This window comes from Manacus candei, unplaced genomic scaffold (genome assembly GCF_025592945.1).
Source record: "Manacus candei isolate 608988 ecotype Guabito, Panama unplaced genomic scaffold, ASM2559294v1 h1tg000009l, whole genome shotgun sequence".
Lineage (NCBI taxonomy): Eukaryota > Metazoa > Chordata > Aves > Passeriformes > Pipridae > Manacus > Manacus candei.
Genome location: NW_026138057.1, coordinates 5,950,972 through 5,973,610, shown reverse-complemented (window position 1 = coordinate 5,973,610; position 22,639 = coordinate 5,950,972). Strand labels below are relative to the sequence as shown.

The window sequence follows — 22,639 nt, the reverse complement described above, 5'->3', positions numbered from 1 at the left end:
TTAATTACTTAAAGATAAACTTGTATACTACAAAGCACAGTGATTTAACTCCTTGAGACTTTCTTCAATAACTACAGTTTTAAGCTTCTATGACATTCTTATATAATGTTTGTCTATAAAGTCTATTTTCTGCCATCCATTCCTCCCCAGTCTCTATTATTTGGTTATGTACTTTATCTGCCATTTGGGATTGCCACAATCCAAACTAAGATAGCATCTGTGAATGCTGAGTCTGGAGTTGTACTGCCCAAGGATGTTTTTATTGTAACTTCCCCCGAAAGCAATAATATGGACTAAAAGTCTTCCTATTTGACTTGCACTGTAAGTATCCATCTTTAAATTCAAACGTGGATCTTTATGTGGCTGCAACTCCATAAAATGTCATGAGAAAAGCTTGGCTGCCTGAAGTTCTCTCCCTCAGCGCTGTGGGAAAGCTACTGTTTACTGCATCTTTATTTTCCACCAGGTCCCTGCCCTGTGACAACCCATTTGGTTGTTACTGTCGAGATCAGCTGCCAGTGCTCCCTGTTCTGGTACTTCTTAGACAGGCTCTAATGCCAACCATCACAACTAGTCTGCTTCATTTGGAGGGGCTGGGGGTAGGCAAGAAGCCACAAGAGGAAAAAAAAAATCCAGTTAATATTGCTCTAGAAGCTCTGGTTTTTTACAGCAATTGGCAGAAAGATGAGCCCTCAACAGACCTCAGCTGTCAGCCCCTCCCCAGGCCCAGCGAGCCTGTGGACTCCCCATCCCTGAAGGTGTTCAAGGTCAGGATGGATGGGGCTCTGAGCAACCTGGTCTAAGTGGAGGGTGTTCCTGCCCACAGCAAGGGAGTTGGAACTGTTTAAGGTCCCTTCCAACCTTAATCATTCTATGGTTCTGTGTTCTCTTTGCTGCTATTAATAAATGCCATCCCATCTGTGCTTAGCTGGGCACACCTGAAAGACATGAGCTAGGAGCATCCCATTCACATATATTGAGTCCTTGCAATGTTTTTATTAAACATTTTCATTTGGATTTTTTAGAAGTAATTTTCTTCTTTAGAGAGCTAAATGAAGTTGATGCAATTCTCATCTGTGTAGGCCTAATCACTAAAATATTACTCTATCAAAATGTCCATCGGTCAATGTTTAGATGTTGAAATATATCATCTGAGCAGATCTGCTGTATTTAGCTTTTAGTTAATCTACTCTGTCAGTATTAACTCAGTAAGGTAAAAAACCTTTAGTCAATGTAAAAACACACCAAAGTCAGCAAAGAGCATAATAATTGTTTACAAAGCATTTTTCTATTTCTCCTCTACTGAAGGACCAAAAAACAAAAATAAAAAAATATCTGACTCCTGGATAAATAGAGCTAAAGTAAAAAGATCTTGAGTATCCTGAAAAATTTTGAGATTCTGAAAAACCTCAAAAAATGTAAAGAAAAAAGGAAAAGGGGAGGGCAGGGGGGAAAGCATGGCTGGGGTAAAACAAAAAGTCTGCTGCAGTGGGAGGACTGTAATGGAGGATGGGACTCATGTATGGTCATGCCCACATCCTCAAACCACCAAGGACATTGAAAGGACATTTGCCTTCATTCGTAACCACTTCTTTTAGTTTTGAGCACTTTGCAGAATTATTTTTTTCAGGTCTCCTGTGGTGGGTTGACCCTGGCTGGATGCCAGGTGCCCACCAAAGACACTCTGTCACTCTGCTCCTCAGCAGAATTGGAAGGAGAAAAATATAAAAAGTGGCTCCTGAATCAAGATAAGGTCAGGGAGAGATTAGTCACCAATTACCGTCATGGTCAAAACAGACTCGACTTGGGGAAAATAAATTTAATTTATTACCAAGAAGTTAAGAGTACAATAATGGCACATAAAACTAAATCTTAAAATACCTTCCCCCTGACCCTCCCTTCTTCCTGGACTTAACTTTACTCCTGGGTTCTCGACCTCCTCCCTCAGGAGCAGCACAGGGGAATGGGAAATGGGGGTTGCATCACACACTGTCTGTGCTACTCCTTCTTCCCGAAGGTGGGACTCCTCACACTTTTCCCCTTCTCCAGCATGAGACCCCTCCAATGGGGAACAGTCCTCCATAAACTGCTCCAGCATGAGTCCTTCTCACGGGCTGTAGTTCTGCATGAACTGCTTCAGCATGGGTTCCTTCCACAAGGTGCAGTCCCCTCAGGAACAGACTGCCCTAGCATGGGTCCTCCACCAGATCACAAGTCCTGCCACCAAACCTGCTCTACTGTGGGCTCCTCTCTCCACAGGTCCTGCCAGGAGCCTGTTCCAGCATGGACTGCCCAGGCTGCTCCTGCACAGGCTCCTCCACGGGCTGCAGGTGGATGTCTGCTCCACCATGGACCTCCACGGGCTGCGGGTGGATGTCTGCTCCACCATGGACCTCCACGGGCTGCGGGTGGATGTCTGCTCCACCATGGACCTCCACGGGCTGCAGGAGCACAGGCTGCCTCACTCTGGTCTTCACCATGGGCTGCAGGGGAATCTCTGCTCCAGCTGAAGTTGCCCATAAGTATTTTATTTCCTCCCTGAAATCTGTTATCCCAGAGATGCTTCCACCGCCACTGAACGGGTTCAGCCTCGGCCAGCGGCGGGTCCGTCCTGGAGCCGGCTGGCATTGGCTCTACTGCACACAGGGGAAGCTTCCAGCAGCTTCTCATAGGAGCCACCCCTGCAGCCCCCTCAGCTACTTAAAACTTGCCAGGCAAACCCAATACAGCTGTTCAGGTAAAATATTACCACTGATGCAAACAGAACGTGCATGACCCTTTACACAACCTCTTTATGTGAATTTTCATAGTACCTACTAAAAGGGGAAAGATTTAAATATCAATTCTAGTAAAAGACTATGTGCTTGCAGAACTACAATACAAAGCAACTATAATACATTTTTAAATTAGTATAGCAAATTAACAGTATCTGCTGATGTATTTGACTTATACAATTATGTTAATTAAAACTTATGTGATGGTTGAGAGCTTTCAGAATTGTTGTCACATAAAAAGTTTTATTTAAAAAATATTAAAATGGTGTATAGAATTTGTAAGTCCCAAGTGACCTGTTATAGAAAGGAAAGTTACACTATTATGACTTCAAGTCAGAACAGTTTCTGTATTAAATTATCTTTTGCCAATGCTGCAAAAAAAAAGAGAGGAAAAAAAAACAGGCTGAATTTTAAACAAAGATAAGGTTGTTAAATCAAAGAAAAGGGTGGCAGCTTCTAATTCTACAGGTAAGAGTCCAAATCTTATTTCAATAAAGTCAGTGGGAATTTCAGTATTCACTTCAATATGTCAAGGATTTCTCTTTAATTAGGTACATACTTAAAGCAGATGCACCCGTATAATTGTTAGAACACCTGAACATGTAACTAAGTAATGTCACCTTGGATACATACTCAAGTGTAAGGTGATTTTAAAAAGGCTTCAAGCATTAATCAAGCAGATAACAGATCTCTTCATCCTAGCAGTTGCTTTGCTTTGCTATCTTGTTACAAGAGGCATGATGAGTAACTTCAGTCTTCATACATCAGAAAAACCTATCAACACTTCCTGACATATAATCTTACTACACTTAATGCATGACAATAAGATATGCCCTATAAGGTAATTTATAGGATAAAACACTGGAGACACTGTCATTTCTGGAAATACTGTATATAAAAATGCAGAAGCATTTAGTTTAGAAATAGATTTCTAGGTCCTCACTTTGCATCTTCAATTTTAGGTCTTCTTAACTGATTGGCTATCTTTCTTACTATCATACTTTTCTGAAGGGTGCGTTTTAATTTTATGAAAGGGGATAAAAAGCACTTGTCCCAGTTTCTCTGTAACATGCAATTCATTAATATATTTTATATAACTGTAGTTTATGATAGCAAAAGCTTTTCAATTTACATGTGGCATAGTTATGGAAAAAGAAATTCATATAAATATTATTCCTAAATGGTTTCTGTTTCACAGACTTCGATATGATGACTCTTTACTCATTCCTTTGAGCCTTTACACATTTAAGGATAGGCTTTGCAAAGCTTTAGTAAGAATGAGATTATTGGTCAAGAAAATAATCCCCCTTTGTCCTAATTTTAGTCCTAGAAACAACAAATAACCTGGAGAAGGACATCACTAGACACCTGGATAAATGACATTGTGATGGATTTAGGTCTTCTTATTTTATTGTGCTGTGCACCTGGAATACTATATTATACACATAACATAGAAGGGTTTTCAGCTACCTGTGTATGTATACTTAGATATGAAAAACTCTCATGACAGACAAACACGAGCTTTTCTTAATGTACAATTTCTTATGAACTTTCAGAGAGTGCCAACCACTACACAGAATATTTCTCATTTTTTAAAAAGGGAGATAGTCAGGTATTACTGTTGTTTGGAGGAGTTAGGATGGTGTACAGAACCAGCAGAGGCAGATTAAATGCCTAAAGCACATGAATATTTCGAACCTCATTACTAAATTTGAAGACTAATCCTTATTATGTTTCAGTGAGCACTGAACAGATTACAAAGCTTCTTCATCCATACTGTCAGCTCTCCAGGCATGAGCCAGCTCTAACATGCACGACTCCCTCGTGCTCTAGGTATGGGAAAAACTGTTCTAATGCAGCTTTTCAGTCATCTCACCACCAGTCAGAACAGACATGATGGCCCTTATTTATGGAGGCACTGCCTAAGCACCACAAACCTGTGAAAAAATAATTCCAGAAGTCACAATGGAAACATCATGTTTCTGTTGAAGCAGAAACTGAACCTGGTTTTCTTGAGTCATATCTTCTGTAACCTTTCAGTCCCTCTCTTAGTGCAAACACTGTACATATTGCACAGGTTACACTGTCCGTTTCAGTCTAACCTCTGTGGGACACTGGACTCGAATCTCACTTCTCTCTCTCTCTCTTTACTACTATTTCTTCTCTTAATCGCTTTTCTTTTTTTTACTGTTTTCTTCATTCTTTCCTTGAACTCTTTCCTTTATCTCTTTTGGGTAACTTAAAACTGATGGGTTGTATTTTACTAAGCTGTGTGAGTTGGTGTGTGCTGGGTACTTTGCTGAAATACTTCCTCTTGGTTGTATGTTAACTTTTAACTTTTGCCAAAACGCCTATTTTCTTGCTAAATTAAAAGAAATCTCTTGGGAAACATATGTAGCGTGCTCTCTTTACATGACCTCAAGATATTAAGAACCAAAAGCTTTGCAAAAATTAAATTTTGGAGCCTTAAATATAAATAAAACTCCTGGGCAAGCATGTGGCTTGAACCTGGGGTCTTACATCATAACATCACTTAACCAAAATTCACTTAAAAACACTTCTGTAACTGAACACTGAAAAAAGCTTTTATCATGCAGCTATTATGATTCTTTAGTGGATTGTTGGTTTTGGCTCAGCTCTTCATTGGTCAGTTCACTGTATTACAGCATGGCACATAAATAAAGAGTTTATAAGCTTTGTTGTAATTAGATTCAGGATACATTCAGAATACAGGGTATCTGTCACAGTAAAATTATTAACTACTTCATTCATGATCTAGTTCCTATCTAGGAAGGATTCAGTGTCCTGCTTAGAAAGATGAGTTACTATGCACAACTCCCTCATAACTAACCTAAGTCAGGGGGAAAAAAACCCCCACAGAATCGAAAAAAGAATAAATTAATTAGTGTTGTTTTACTTGCTACTGAGTGTTGTTTTTATTTGCCGAATAACTTAAAAGTGGATCCTAATTATATCCAAATACTGAATACCAATTTCTATTGATTATATCATCCCTTACTCATTTTTACATCTTATTTGAAATATTTCAGACTAACAATGTAAATCAGATCCTCTGATGATCCTCTAACATTTCTGATTATAGGATCTGCAGAAAACTACTTATATGCTTGCTTGCATTAAAATGAGAAAATTTGTTCTTTAAGTTAACAAGCAGACTGTCAGCTTCACAAGTCTTTCTTTTAGTATAAATGGATTTCCAATATGGCCTACCTCCTGAAAACCTTGATGCCTTAGCTATGCATGTGATAAACTGGATTTTTAAATACATTAATCTGTATTGTAATAAGAAATCCCTTTTGTAAATCTGACTCACAGTGTTTCAAAGTGAACATAAAAAGAGGAAGTCAAACCTGACAAAACTCATGATAGTAATTCCAACTATAGAAAAGGACCTAACAAATGGATAAACATGTCACATATATCAGTCCAAATATTACCACTGCCCTCAATTCTTTTGCTAAACCCAAAGGACAATCTGAGAAAAGATCAGACAACACTGCTTGTGGTTTTGTGAGCCTTTGCATCCTACACAGCTCTTTTTCACCTGTACCACGCATTAGAAGAGAGGGTTTCTGTAAGTTATGGCAAGAAAAGAGTTTTTCTTAGAAAAATGGAGTTATCACTGAAATACAGTAAAACAAATTCTTGCAAATCATGTAATTATCTTCATCTTAACTCAAGACTACCTCGTTTTCAGTTCAGTCATAAAAACCTGCTAAATTCTCTTAAACTCAGGCAGCAGATTTCTAAAGCACACTCACAACTCCCCAAAGATATGTAGTAACCACCTCCTACTATTTTAACAGACATCACTGAAGATTTTTCAGCTGTTCATAGAGATTAAATTCTAGTGCAAATAACCTTCAACAAAATTGTTTACATTCAGACTTTCTTTAGAAAACATGCACGGACAAATTCACAACAATTCAAAGATAAGGTTCATTCCCTTTATGCATATAATGGCATTAAAGGAAAAACATTATTTAAAAATTTAACCAATTACTGTTTCTTAGTACATTCATGTGCTGCATGTGCACACACACACACCCCTGCACCAGTGGAGTGGTTGCTGGGTTCACTCATTAGTTAACCTTAATGTCTCTGCAATTCTGTTCTGTTTCTAGAATTTAAAAATAAAAAGTTCTAGTGGACAATAAATTTTAATTAGTATGACTCTCTGTATTTAGTAGTATGTAGCTACTACGAACTAGCCACTTATTTTTTCCAGCTCCAACTAGATCCACAAGCTATTATGGGTGTCTGCAGTAAAGCCAGAAATTCAGTAACTGAAGCTAAAGCCATGTCATTTAAATCCAGCTGGCACAATCAAAGTGATTACTGAGCATGTCTTTCAGAAGAGAAACAAAGCACAGAAAAAAAGAATGAAATATACACTACATTTTTTAGTAAGTATCCACAGAGAAAAGACTTTGAAAAAAAAGTATAACGTTCAACTTCCTTTGAGAGAATGAATGTCAAACATCTGAGTGTCACTGGTGTGACCTTCAAATGTATTAAAAGATGGATGACACTGGAATAATATTGTTACAGCAACGAGTTCAGCATAACACCCACATTCCTGTGCACAACAAATTTACGTGTATCTACAAATACAACACAAGTATTTTCACTTTTTCTTTCATTTACCAAGAGGTAAATATAAGAGGTAAGATCCTGACCCTCAAATACAAAAGTATTAAATAGTTTTTTCCCATTTTGCTAAATTTATGCCTCTTAGCTATTTGTGACTATTGCACCAGCCTGAGAGAGTAGTCTAAGTAAGTCTTGGATCACAGGTATACCGTTTTTGTTACCTAAAATACCACACTGAGACTGGGCCTAACTGTCTGTCATCTCACATAAGCATCCCTCCTGTGTCAGGCATCAAAGACTGTATACCTAGGCAGTAAACCTACTGCCTCTCTAAAAGCTGCTCTCAAGTCTTCACATTTCATACCAGAAAAAAAAAACTGTGGGCATCTTCTAGGAGAAATTTCAAGTATTGCCTCCAGATAGTCTTTAACAATGTTACAAAGCTGGTCTTTCCACTCCTGAATTCAGGAACAGGAACCTCGGCCTCCCCTTTGCCGCCGCACAGCTCCAGCTGCAGGCTACTGGTTACTCTGTGGGGTCTCCTCCACAGCAAGAAATCCTACTGTCCTCTAACCTCTCATCTTGACAAATTGGAACGTTCTCATCTAAAAGCTTACTCGTTTTCCCCCCAAAACCTGCAAGCCATGCCATCCAGACTGCTCCCTGCGGTCAGGATCAGCACTGACCCGCTGCTCCGCTCGCCACACTTGCTCCACCAGGAAAAGGAACATTGCCCTCCCATTTTGGGAAGCGAGAGAGAGTCCCTTGCCCCCATCCCTGATGTAAGATGGTATTGAATAGCACACTGTCTTGGCCATGCCTATGTGGCTCCAGGCTCCAGCCTGGAAAAAGTAATCCTGTCCTTGGCTGAAAACCAGGGCAGTACGTTACATTGGTTAGCAGGCAAACTGGTCCCTTGGAGAAGTTCTTGGGTAAAAAGTAATTCTCTGAACAGTCAAAACACAGGAAGCTTTTGCTCATTTAATGAGTAAAAATCTTAAGAGAAGATGCAATAGAGCTGGAGGGATTACCACTCTTAACTGAGAACTCTGAACTTAGTTTTATTTTTTGTAAATTCAAATCACCTCAACTGACAATGGACAGTTAAACCAGAACTTTATATTCTTCTATAATGCAAACATACAGGAAAAAGAAGTGCTTCTTGAAGGAAGTAGAATAATAACATGATTTTGCTCTGGACTGAACACCAAATTCTACAACCATGCTTTGAGAAATACAAGGTGTAACACTTTACTTCATGTCCAGATCCAAGCAATAGGATTTCCACCTAGGTAATATGCAAAAGCTCTGTGGTGCTTAACCTTCACTGGGTGGGAATTTCTACAAAGCTTTGGTTAGGCACGGAGCATTTCAGTGTGTCTGAAACCTCAAAGTTCACGTTTTATGTTACAGAAGCTCAATGCCTATCACTTTGATTGAATTTACCAATTCCTCAAACTAAAAACAGTATTTACCACCTAAAACTGACAGGCAAAAAATAACGTAAATCCATAATTTCCTTGGTCCCGTTTGTCTGTTTTAGTTTATTATTTAGTAATAAATCCATCAATGTCATTAACTAAACAAGTCCAACAGACTTATGACCTCATGTATAGTCAACTGAAATAAAAGAGAACCTTTCCACTGAAGTCTTTTACCTGATGCCTGTTAATCCCCTTCACACAGGTCTGTCTGTGGACACAATTCTGGAAGAGGATAAAGCCATTTGGCCTATTTTATGCACAATTCCACAGTGCTGCCTAATTAAAAATTCACCACATTCTCTTAATTCAGCTGTTTAAGATGTTCTCAGGAGAGCAGTTTGAAAAGGTTCACGAAGATGATGACACCCATTAATCAGCCTATTTTGCAAACCCCATCCAAGTGCCAGAATACAAACCAAAGCATTGTTTTCACCTATTTGGTGATCAAAGTTCAGGCACTAATATTCCTTTTTCTGTTTTGGTTTGTTGGGTTTTTTTTAATACCCTCCCCACCTCCCCCCAGGAGGATAAAATTTAAAATTTGAGACTTGGAGACAAATTTTTACACACATAAATAAGATCCTCAAGCACCAACAAACTGTATGTTGAAGGCACACAGGCCATTTTGTTAAATGCACCTCTAACTGACCCTGATTTCTCTTCATGAACCTAACACATAATGCTGATTTTTATATAAGGCAATCTCCTTAGGACTGACTTCAGGGATTAATTTATAAATAATCCCTTTCTTACTTGTAACCGAACAACCTACTCAGTTACATTTCTGTAAATACAGAATAACTTCACAGATTTGAGTTATCTAATTTGGGATTGACTTAATTAACACTGACAAATTAATGAGTCAAGTCAGCAAAGGGCTACTATTTAAACATTTTTTTTCCCTTCAAAGATCATAGGTGTAGTCAGAAGAGACAAACCATCCATGCCAAAATTTAATACAATTTTGGGCTGATAAGAATCAGTCTATCTTTTCCTCAGTTGCTGAGCCCTCCATCTATCTTTTCAGGTTAAAACTAAGTAATGTGAATGAAAAACAGTGCAACACTTACTGTGAAAAAGAATTACTGCTGTCATATATAAAAATGCAATAATATCAGCATGTGTAAGCAACTAGTAAAAAATAGAGCAGGATATAAAAAAAAATTAAGGAAATTGTAACAGTAAAATCTTCTATTGTCCATGCTTGCTCACCCAATGAGACCAATTACACTTGGAGAGTGCAGTAGCTTCCACTGGAACTTACTGAGACACACAATTTTCTTATGTACTCTTCATGTCAAACTTTTGGTCTGTGCTATGATTTTGGAACATTTGGTTTGGGGGAAGTACCAATTTCGCTATTTCCAGTAGATACCTCTTTAGGAGACCTCGAGAAGCCTCTTATCTATCATATAATTTGGGCCATGAAGAAAAATCAATGCTAAAACGCGTGAGAGGGGAGCAGAAATAGCTTTTTGAAAGCAGATCTCTCTCATTCTGCATGAAGATATGATTTCTAGTCGGATGCTTCATCATCTGTGAGCAAAAATATCTTTCATAGCAGTTGTGCAAGGTGCAGCAATATCTGTGTGTCTGTATGGGTAAAGCAGACGGCCAGAAAACTTCAAAATTACTTGATTTTGGAACATGCAAATTACTACTCATGTGTGCATTTACAGATTCAATTTGCAGTTGCAAGAACTGGATTATTCTAAGAATAATTTCTTTCCCACTTTCTTTGACTTAATTACAGTATCAGAATGACAGTAATTCAGGTACAGATATCAAATGTGGCTATTTTTCTGCATTAGTTCTTTTTTTTTTCCCCAGACTGGAACCCTTTTTATAAGTATATACCTAAAGCAAATATATAAGAATACCAAAACCAGTAACAACAACAGAACTACAGCCAGAACAATACTGAATAACGTGACTATACAGGAATATTAAGTGAATAATATCAACTTCAGAGGAATTTCAAATACAGGTGATTGTATTACGATTGTATTACGAAGGATTGTTATGGGGAAGGATACACTGAATGTATGACACTTCTCTGTCTTTAGTCCCTATTTACTGAAATGTGACACAATATCAGGAAATTTATGACATCACACAGTCACATTTAATCTTTCTTTCGAAAAAACTGGCAGTTCAGGGTACATATGGCCTTTCCACACTTAAATACTGCAAGTGTAATTGAATAATCATTAATTTTCATTATTTCAGTTCAGACAACAACTTACCTAAAAATGGATCACCATATTCTGTATTAGACAGTTTAAGCAAGTTGTTTTCCAAAGTCTCCACCACTTTAGCTGTAATAAATGCAATATTCATATCAGCATTCGCAATGATTTTGTAAGTAAAAGATATACTTTTTAAAGCTCTTTTAAAACTTTACACTGAAATTTTGAAGAGCGCTTTCCATTGGCAGAAAAAATAACAAGATCACTTTAACGAAGAATTCCACTCTATTCCTGAGAGCAGTTCATCTCGGTAAAATAAATTTCTAGAGTAATAATTAGTGTCTAATGCCTATCAACGTTAAGGAAAGACTTATCAAAATCTAGTAGCAAAAGTCAGATAAAGGTTCGCCCACAGCCAGGCAAGAGTGGATGGCAATAGTTGGCAACAGGCAACACAAAGTGATTGAGATCTCCAACTGGACTAGTTTCTCTGATAAGGCATGTTTATCTATTAAATCATAAATCCTAAAATAAAAGTAGTTCCTTATTCCAGCACAAACTAAAATTCAGAGGGATTTTCTCCCTTTGCTCTCATTTTCTCCATACCACTCTTCCCTGGTTCTGCTATTCAACAATGAATGCATCTGCTCCTACGCGTTCATCCTTAAAGACATTTTTTGCCAAAAGCCTAGAATTTATTTTTTCTCTCTTTCCTTCTTGTCTTGTTTTCAGTGAGAAGGAAATAATACCATAATTGAGTAAAACAGAATAAAAATAAGTTTAAGCCTCACTTCAGACATTATAAGGATCGACTCAAGAACCTGGTACTACGACAGGTGTAGGCGTTTTGTGCAAAAACATTTCTCCAATAAACTGTAGATATCTAAACAAATCAAAGCTTATCAGTGTTGGAACAAGCTCCTGAAAGAGAAAAACCTCCCACCTCGTTCTGACACTACATCCACTGTAGCTGTTGATGTCCCTGCACTTAGAGGCTGTGGCTGTACACGATTTGGCTGCAGGAATGAAGAATGCTTGCTCAGGCTCTGAGGATGCGTTTGGCTCTGGACGAGGCATGGCATAGATCTTCTAGAAGGTTTCAATGGATGCTCTTTCACTGTTTCACTCTTGCTTGTATTCATACCTGAAAAAAGTCAGAAGTAAAATAAAATACTAAGCTCTACCATATTAAGCCATGATAAAGAAAGATAGCTAATTATGAAACCACTTAATAAGCAATCCTCCCACTAAACAGAAATGTTTGGCATGCTATAAGGTTTGAAGATAGTTTAAAAAAAACCAAAAAAAAACCCACCAAAACTAAAATACAGATGCCAATGGTATGCCATTCTGTAAAATATTTACACTTTCAAAGCTACAAAAATTTTCCCTTCACCATTATGGAAACATATTAATGCTCTTAATACTTTTACCTATTGGGTAACCTTTGTGAAAAAAACATTGTAGAAGCACTAACAAATGTGGCAAAAAACCCCAACATTCCAAAGTTAGCTGGAACAAAACAGCTGGCACAACAATTTGGAAAAAGCCCAACTCTTAAGAGATGTTCTTGAGATATGAAGAAATAAAGTAGCTTTCCTAAGTGAATGGGAGAAGTAAGAGTGAGAAAAATTCACTGGCTGAGGTAAAGATAGTAAGGAAATACAGGAAAAAAGGAAAACCCAAAACAAACCACGATGCAGCCACACTCACTACCTCCCACAAGCAGACCAATGCCCCCTGAGAAACAACTACCTCCTCACTGCTCAGATTTTCTTGCTGAGTGTTATTCTCTGTGGCACGGGACATCCCCCTGGTCCGCTGGGGCCAGCTGTCCCAGCTGTGTGTGTCCCCTCTGCTCACTGCAGAGCAGAGCTGCGAGACAGAGAGGACCATGATGCTGCACAAGGACTACTCAACAACAGCCACTCTGGGGTGTTAGCAACACTGTTTTAGTCACAGATCCAAAACACAGAACCATACAGGCTGCTACAAAGAAAACTAACTCCCTCCCAGGTAGATCCAATGAATATGTTCCGAAGTTATCATCAGAAATCTTTGCTACTCCCTTGTTCAAAGGCCTCAGGTTATTCCATCAAGAATTAATGCACTGTGACCTTTGAGAGACTGCTGCCTTTCCTGTCAAAGGGAACCTTATGGAAAGACACCACAGAAGTAAAAATACAGTCTGCAAAATGTCTGGGATATACACATTGATATTCACCTCTACCAAAAATTAAAGGCAGAGAAAAAAACCCAAAACAAACACAAAAGTATCTATTGGTTTCAATGCCAAGGAAAATTAACTACATGGGGTTTGCTAGGAAGTGTGCTAAAGCCTCCTGTCTGTACAGGATCAGGAGATCTTTTGTGATTGCTGTACATAAAGATCCTCAGAAGAGTAACACAGATAGTCTGTTTTACTACCCTATTTCTGTTTGACAGTATAATTTACCACTACACGTTCTTATAAATCTTAGTCTCTTAGGGATATATTTAACCTCTCTCAGTTGTGCTAGAAAGAGTAATCTGACCATTTCTCCTGCTTGGAGTGCCATGACCTTCCAAGGAATTTTCCCCATGAAAACCTGTGCCACTCGAAGACGGGGGTCGCACTCTGCAAGTCTCTCTCTTATCTAAACTCAACGCAAGTGTTAAAGAGAGTCATTCTGGCAGCCACACTCACACCACCTGAGCTGGGGCCGAGGCGGCTCCAGTGAGCCGAGGGGTGCCCCGCTCGACTTCCCACGCACGCCACACTCACACAGCCAGACAAGGTTTCCCTACCGGCTCCACACCAGGTTTCCCACAGCAGAGTCTCAGACGTCTGGATCCTTCAAATAATTTAATCACGTTGCAACAACAGAATAACAGACGGAGCTGGGTGCCCCCTGAAAAAAGGAAACCACAGGTCCTCAGGAAACCACAGGTCCCCCTGCGCTCTGTCATGCAAAGGGTCGGCAGTTCATGGCCGAGCTCCTGCCACCCAGAGCTCAATCTGCACACCAACCTACCCGCACTGAAACTATTCTTCAGCATCAGAGTCTACAAAGAAGTTCCTCTGATTAGCAGGAAAGCCCCCGCATTTAACTATAATAGCTAAGATCACTTAAAAACTTCCCCCGAGCTCACAGAACATGCTTTGTTCTAAGTGTTTCTCTCACCGAGAACTTAATTAGTAAGATCGAGGACAGTTCCTCTGCAGCACAGCACACTGTTCTTGGTCAGATAGACTAAGTATTTAGTAGGACATTAAGGCAGACAGAGGTAAGCATCTGTTGCCACAGGTTTTAAAAAGGTACGAGCAGAAAGGACTCTGCTTCTTAGTGAAATGGGTGCTATGTGCCAGCAGAGCATGCAGTGGCAATTGGCTGGAGCACCGACAATGCCGTGTTCAGAGCAGAGCAAAGCCACATAATATGTCTGTTGTGCTACTCCAAAGGTTTCTAGGAAGTCTCCTTTGTAGTTCTTCCTAAAAGGATGTGCTTATTAGACAAAAATCTACAGTAGTTAAGACATAGCAATGGGTAATACAGATTAACACATAAAGAGAGATATTTCGTAATTGTTCTGCATGGCTTTAATGATCAACCTCTTAAGCAGTGATAGGTTGTCAGTAACTATGGGCCCTACTGCATAATTACTTCATGTTGCCAAAAAGGAATGTTTCTTGCATCTATACTGGAGTCATTGTGCGTAGCAAGACAAATCACTATGACCTAAGAAATTTACAGTAATGCAAATAACACACAATCATTCAATTTTAACCACAATTTAAGTGATATATGTAGAACAAAGAATATAATTTTTATGATGAGGCACTGTCTTAATTTAAAAGAAAATTATTCCCTTTTGCTCTCTCTCTCTCTGTGTTCCCCTGTGTCATTTCAAACAGAATTCCTTAACACCATGCTGCTTCTGCTTGAAGAACGTGAGTCACAGCACAGTAACCTCAGAGCAGATTCGCTGTTACAGTAGTGGTATGACCTTCATGATTAAAATTTAACAAGTTAGTTCATTCTCTGCTACTGTGTCAGAGCAGTGTTTTATGATATGCTAGTTTTGGTGACATTTGCTGTTGCACGTCAGTGCTTACCCAGCTCTGGCACACTTGTGGCTGACACACAGCTTGTGGTTGACATCATCAACTGGGTCACTAAATTGATTTACCGAAATTATTTTTATTCCTTCCTTACTTCACCACAGGGGTATTTTCTATAATGTATGTTTCCAACCAGAAAACATTGCTCCACAGACCTTGCTTACTCAGGAATATTTGGATGTGCAATAATAGACACGTATACGCTTAGCCAAAAAAAAAGAAAATAAAAAAAGTATATACTTGGTTTTAGAACCGTATTTATTGGTTCTTTCCCTGCAAAATATTCCTCTGGCAGTTAGCATGAGCATGGAAATGATTACAGCATGAATATAGAAATTTCTTACATTGGTGAAAAATGTCATTAAAGTTTATGGTTTAATCACATCCTCCCTTTTTTATTTTAGCACTTCTGCCTTGGGAAGTCTCCTTCCAAGGGGGTGCTGGGGATTCCTGTTATTGAGGCAAAACCCTACATGGCTCAAAGCCAGAACAGACAGCTGTACTACATCTCATAGCTTCCTGGTAGAACAGGCAGGAAAGATGGAGCTAGGATATGAAGAGCTTTTCTGATTGTTAAATGAGTATGCACAATTTAAAGCACGCTCAACATCATGCCAATCTAGAAACGACTCTAAATGAAGCCAGTTCTCAGAGGTCTCCAGATTTTGGCCATGAGAAACATAAAGGAAAAAATTTGCTGTGCCTCATTCTGTGAAATGCAGATAGAGTGGATCATTTCAGTACTAGTGAGAAAAAAAAAAATTGCCTTTTGTTTGCTCCTAACTTTAGGTGAAGACAGTTTGAGTTAGTCCATATGCATGCTAACCCAATGCTGGAAGTGAGGCTGGACCAGTGCTAATCTCAAAAAGAACAGCCCAGTAACTATTCCCCATTTAATCAAGAATAAACATTGGCATAAAAAAGGAGTAGCTACTACATAAATCCATAGATAGATCACCAGTCCTGGCTCCAGCATTGATCCAAGTGCAGATCACTGGTCCTGGCTCCAGCACTGATCCAAGTGCAGGGGTGTCCAGGGTCCTGGGGGCACTGCCTAGACTTTGTGGAGGTACCTTTTTAAAGATAAGTTTTCTGTAACCTGGAGCTAAGTTTCTCACTTTCTATGGAAATTGGTTATAATGCACAGTTCATTCTTCTTGACCTTTTTGGAAAGGGGTCTGAGGGCTTCAGGGGTCTTTGCTAATCTTAATCCTTCCCTACTGAGTCAACCTTTAGTCAACCTCCTTCTTGCATTTTTACTGTACTGTGTTGTGCTTATCTCCAGGGCCTAGAACAAGAACATTTGTGCCAGAAATATCCTAACTGTATGGACCCTTTCACCAGCTACATCCTGTTCTTTCTCACAGCTTGTTCTTACCAACAATCCTTGGTTGGCTCCATGACCATTTGTCTATTGGTATTTGAGACATACACACTAGTTCCCTTTATTCTGGGTTTCTACACTCATGTCATCACAAGTGTGATTGAAAAAAATACCTTCTTAATTGTAAAAAAACTTGTGTAAAGCCTTTGCCTTCACATAGCGTACATCGCTACCTAAAATAAAATGTCATTCATAAAACACATTGAATAGAGAACCTGATAAATCTCAAATGTTTCTGGCACCATCACAATCAGAATCTTTAATCACATAAATTATGAAGAAAAGCTTGGAACATTTTCCATGACATTTAGGTCAAATGTGAAAACATTTTCACAGTGTCAAGTGTGAAAGCTCAGTCTGGAAGACCATTTAGTTTTCAATACTCAATGGATGTAACAAATACTTACTGCTAAAGAATAAGCTCACTCTGATTGGCACCTACATTACACAAAAAAATCCTTAATGTAGGATAATTACTCTATTAAATTCTGAAAAACCTTAACTGGGAGATACTTCATAACGAATAATAACTTATTTCAGTAACAGCAGAAGTTTTCTTATCTATTTGTAAGACCTCAACACATACAAAGGGTATTCAGTTTCATCTGTATTTGAGTAAGTCATCCATACTTTCCTTTTTTATATAAAACATAGAATCAAACTGGATAATCTCTATCTTCATTTTATATTCCTACATGGAAAAAAAACCCACCACAGCATCATGTATTGTTATTATATTAACACTCTTAAAAAGTCTTATTACAGCTGGAAAAAATTAATCAATCCATTTCTTGAAAAGAAAAACATGAGAGATTCACTGAACATGGCTGAATACAGCCTACAAAGATGAACCCTGTTTCTCTTCAACACTATCAGTATATCACAAAGGTTTCTGATTTCAAATTTTTAAGTGTATATTTCAGATCAATTTAACTGCCTTTTACATTATGAAGTATAGAGGTCAACACAGAATCACGCAATCAATTCAGCTGGAAAAGGCCTTTAAAACCATCAAATGCAACCACAGATCATCAAGTTCAATATTATTCCTATTAAAAGTTTTAGCTCAGCCACTTGGATGAGTACAACTCCTAAGCTGGCCAATAATTACATCCTGAATGATAGTTAAGTCAATGTGATGGTATTTTTCAGTATCATCCCACTACACAAATAACATCGATTATAACATTAAGCCTCACCTTTATAAATCAATCATGCCTTTAAAGACTGCTTCTATTAAATAACATCATTTCACTTCGACCTTTTCCAGTTTTAAGAATTGTGAAAAGAAGAACATATGCAATTAAGTTAATTGTAAATGCCTATACTTGTGCTAGCCTTTTTTCCCCCTCTCAAGACAGATACGTGAGAAACAACCTTCAATCCAGAATTATAGCTGAGGAACTGATGGGATTATCTGGAAGTTCTCCAAGAAAACACAGACACACAGAGACACAGATACACATATGACAAAACTTAAAAAAATATATGGTTAATTCAATTAGTGATTTAGACATCGCAACCTGGTATAACAGTTTTCAGACATGGTGAATTTTTCCCCACAGATCTTGTAAACAGTATGTAACATTTTGTGCAAGCTTCCATTTCTAATTCTTATTTTATTGTACCTCATCCGTCAGATCAAGAGAAAGCTCTTACTGTACTTAAATAGTCCATAGATTTTTATACCGGATCACCTCATCATTTTTTTTTAAATTTATTCTTCTGATGAGCTATTTAGAAACGACTTCAACATAAGGAAGGCTTAATGGAACCCCATAAATATTTCAGCTTTTTTTCTCTGACTTGACAATAGAGCAGCACTCAATATTCCACAAGCACTCTAGCAGCTACAAAAACCAAAATATTAGAATCCCCATTAGCCATTTTGGCTATAAGCCTTTCATGGACAATTATTTAATTTAAAAACAGCTGCCCTTTGCAGAAAAAAAATCCCTGAGACACTGTTTCCCAGGGAAAGTTCCAACTTCTGTGCTGAAATGCTTGTTGTTGGCCAGCACTCAATTCAGTAGGATATTCAGCACTCAGGACCTCTGCACTCTTAGTGCAGTTGTGATTTCACTCTTCCTTTCAGGTCACTGCTAAAAATACCAGCTAGGGTTAAAAGTGATCCCTAGAGAACCCGACCGCAAAAGAAAACTCACGAGTAACTGTTTTCCTGTTTTTAAGTTTTATGTTTGTGTTTGAGTTGGCATTTGATATCCCCATTAATTTGGAACTCTATTTACTCTCTAGAGACATCATCTTCACCTACGCATTTCCAGTTGTGCCAGGGGAAACAAACCAATAGTGCAAGAAACCCTAAGGATTTAAAGAATGCTGAAGACATTGCTTTCATTTAAATATGTTTGCAAGCAGAATTCTCTGGTTCTGCAACTTGGATCGTCACCTCTTTTCCAGCAGTTGTGGTCTTATTTTTGTCACAACTATACCAAATGCAGAGTAAACAACAAACAAACTGGAAAACCCCCAAGCACACCCACTACAGTGCTTTTATGGAGAATGAGAAATGACATTACTTCCAAAATTTACCTCTCACATTCAGGCCAGTGAAATTAAGACCTATTTCCTTGTAGAAGCAGCAGGAAATTCAACTGCCAGAATTAAAGAATCACTTGGAAGCTGCTCAAACCTCTCCTTCTAAATACAGCATGAAGTTGGCCTTGCTTTTATATGGTGTCTATCAGGATATGCCCTGTAATGATAAGCTGTAAAATTAATGTCAAGTCTATTCTTTTAAAAACTCTTACCTTGATAGAAATTACATAATTAACTGATAAGAAGAGAGAAATAAAATTAGAAAATACAAATGTTTTCATTGACATAGCAGGACAGAGATGTTTAGTCTTTCTTTGCCTCTCTCTTCAATACTGAAGACAGACTAAGGGAGTCCCAGTGTCCTAAGCTGGAGGACCATGGCTATGAGAATGATCATCTCCCAGTTCACCCTGAACTTGTGTGGGATCTGTGGTTCCAGATGTATCCCTATACATGTATGGGGACTGATGGGATTCATCTGAGAATATTCAGAGCTGGCTGATGTCATTTTGAGGCCTCTCTCAATGATTTCTGAATGGTCTTGGGCACCTGGAGAGGTCCCAGTTGACTGAAATGTCTCAATTTTCAAGAAGGGTAAGAAGGGTGACCCTGGAAACTACAGGGCTGTCAGTCTCACTTCAGTGACTCATAAAATTATGCAGATTATTCAGGGAGGTAATGAAAAAACCCGAAGGACAATGCAGTCATCAGTCAGAGCCAGCACAGCTTCTCGTGAGAGAAAAGTTCTGATTTCCTTTCATGAAAAAGTAACCCACCTAACTGATCAAGGGAAACCAGCTGATGAAATCTCTTTGGATTTAAGTAAAGCTTTCAATATTGTCTCTCCCAGTATCCTTCAGGACAAAATGTCCAGCATACAGCTAGATAAATACGTGTCCTGGGTCACACAGAAATTCTGGTATCTACCTTTTCTTTCTTCTCTAAATACACTTCTTGGCCTTTTGGTGTTTTGCCTCACAGTATACATCATCCAGCATAAGTCTCCCAACCACAGGTTGCCCAGAGAAGTTGTGGGTACCCCATCCCTGGCAGTGTCCAAGGCCAGGCTGGATGGGTTTGAGCAACCTTGTCTAGTGAAAGGTGTCCCTACCCACAACAGAGGGATTGGAATGAGCTTATCTTTAAAATCCCTTTCAACCCAAACCAATCTATGATTCTACGATATTTAAGGTCCATTACATGGAAACATGATTAGAAATCTATTTTGGGATTTAGGGGGGAAATAAAGACATTTATCTCATGAAATCTCTGAGCAGTCCTGTTACACCTTATGCACACAGAACTAGGAACAAAGTGAAGGCTTCTATTACACTGGGGATATGCCCTGGCCTCAATAGTTCTTAGGCTTTTAGGCCCCCATATGACATGGATTGTATATGACATTAAGAACTGTTAGTAATCCCACCCAACACCTACTGCATTACCTATTTTGGAGTCATTATGATTCAGCTAATTTTTGAAAATAGCAGTTTTCACATCCTCACCTTTTCCTACTTCATCCAATTTTCTTTATTATCTAATATAGGCCACAAATCTATTCTTTCTGTATATCTGATTGAAAACTGCTTTGAGACTTCAGTTTCTCATCATCTACACAAGGAAATTACTTTTAAGAAAACAGATTTTAATTTAAAGCATCAAAATGGAAAGGAAAAATCCTTTTTTTCCCCTGCAAAAACTGTAATCAAGTTAAACACAAGACGTTGTTTTTAGTACCACCTCAGTAAGGAAAGACTCATACCAAATTTAAAATGTTAAAGAATACTGTTCACTTTGTACAAAACATGAGACTATCTCATGATCACTCTTACAAACAAAATTATACACGTTCCTGATAGTACCCATGTTAGTGAGATGCACGTTAGGCATTTTTAAGTGTCTATTGTTATTAGCAAATAACAGCCAAAACTTTTGATCTTTACTGACAAAGGTGGGAGAAATACCATTTTAATGTAAGGAACAGTTCAAACAAGCAGAGTGCATTTTTTTTACCACAGGGGTCTACTTACCCTTAAAAGGACAGTTAAGAAAACTAAATAGTTTTTAAATATGGATTATATTATAAAGCTTTATGCAATACCTTTTATAAAGTATATCTCCATGAATACTTGGCCTTACATAAAATAAAATCTAATTTTAACAGAATGAAATTGGTGCCTGGCTAATCAGTAATACTTGCACACAAATAAAGCAAAATATTTCTGTCCTTAATTGAAAATGGGAATTAGAAGGCTTCAGAAGGCTGCTGACTAGTCTGGAAAATCTCCAAAGCTGTTGTAAACATATCTGCCAGAAAATATTAGAAAACCAACAAAACATTCCATTTTCTCCCCCAAACCCAACAACTTATTGAATCTCTGGAAGGCTATATGACCTCATCAAAGCAGCCTATTCCCCAGGCTTGAAGAATTCTTGGAATTCTTCAGAAAACACTTTCTCACAGTAGCCTCAGGAGACTGGCACTGTTAAAATTGAGTTGATTTAGCGACAACATAATGAGGTTACAGAAAAGGAAGACAGTGCAATATTGCCTTTTAATAGAGCAAGATAGGGCTTAAATGCACCAAGCATAAAATAAATAGGCATCAAGGGTTTTGATCTAGGTTATAATATTTATTTGCTAGCCAAACAAAAGAGGAAACAACTGGAGTGAGCAGCCCAAGGAGGCATAAAACTCAGGATGTCGGGGGCCTTCTTTCATTTGTATATCCAAGTGGCTCCATTCCTTTTTCACCTTAGGAGACGAAAAGTCTGATAGCAAACAGCTCCTCTCTGAGAAAGATGAACTGTGAAATGTCTTTATTCACATTCTGTATTCTGTCATGGTTGGTCAGGTTAGAAGTCAACAAGTTGGAAATGGGGTCCTATGACCTCATTCTGATTATAACTGATGCAACAATAAAGATGGTCAGCTAAGATAAAAGACACACTTAGTTGTGTTATTTTGTAGACTTAACTAAAAAGTCAGTAGGAATACAAACATAAAGTTCTGGTTTTCCTCAGCTTTCTGCATATATCTTTGCAGAACAATATATAAAACCTGTCTGAGATGTGCTTCTGGTAAACAGTAGAACGCATTTTACAGAGCAAATCAGAGTTTAAAAGAGCTGCTCAGCCAGTAGAGTAGTAAAAACACAATATTCCTCAGACTTGTGTGCAAATCTATCTGGAATTTAGTTCTGTAAGAGAACTGGACAACAAAACAAGCAACCTGCAGGTTACTTCAACTTGTATTTCAATTCTAGAAATGGCTCCAAAATTAGGAATCAGTGGTTAATTACACACACATCGCAGGCATGGTGCTGCTTGAAGTCTTGCCCTGAACAGGGCTTAGGCATTTTCCTGCTTACAAAAAAAAGAGTTGCTTATTTTGGTCACTGCTTTTTCAGTCATAACCAGTCAGATCTGCTCTATATATTTCCAGTCAGATCTGGAAAAAAATACCCTTAACCCTCATCCCTCTCCCCCTACGCCCCATCCCCAGATTTCATTTACAGAGACAGACCTAGTTG

General features: G+C 38.4%; 1 protein-coding gene across 7 annotated transcripts in view; it reads right to left on the bottom strand.

Moving 5' to 3' along the window:
• ANO3 (anoctamin 3) overlaps positions 1 to 22,639 on the bottom strand; it is a 177,776-nt gene that overhangs the window by 78,436 nt on the left and 76,701 nt on the right. For 5 of the 7 annotated variants that reach the window (XM_051776583.1, XM_051776596.1, XM_051776593.1 and 2 more), the window contains exons 2-3: positions 12,005 to 12,205; positions 11,119 to 11,190 (exon numbers count right to left, since the gene is read on the bottom strand). In XM_051776583.1, the coding sequence (XP_051632543.1) occupies positions 11,119 to 11,190; positions 12,005 to 12,205 (273 nt within the window). Of the gene's footprint in view, positions 1 to 11,118; positions 11,191 to 12,004; positions 12,206 to 12,816; positions 12,877 to 13,848; positions 13,956 to 22,639 lie in introns of those variants that run through there. The other 2 variants (XM_051776600.1, XM_051776605.1) reach the window with 2 other exon arrangements.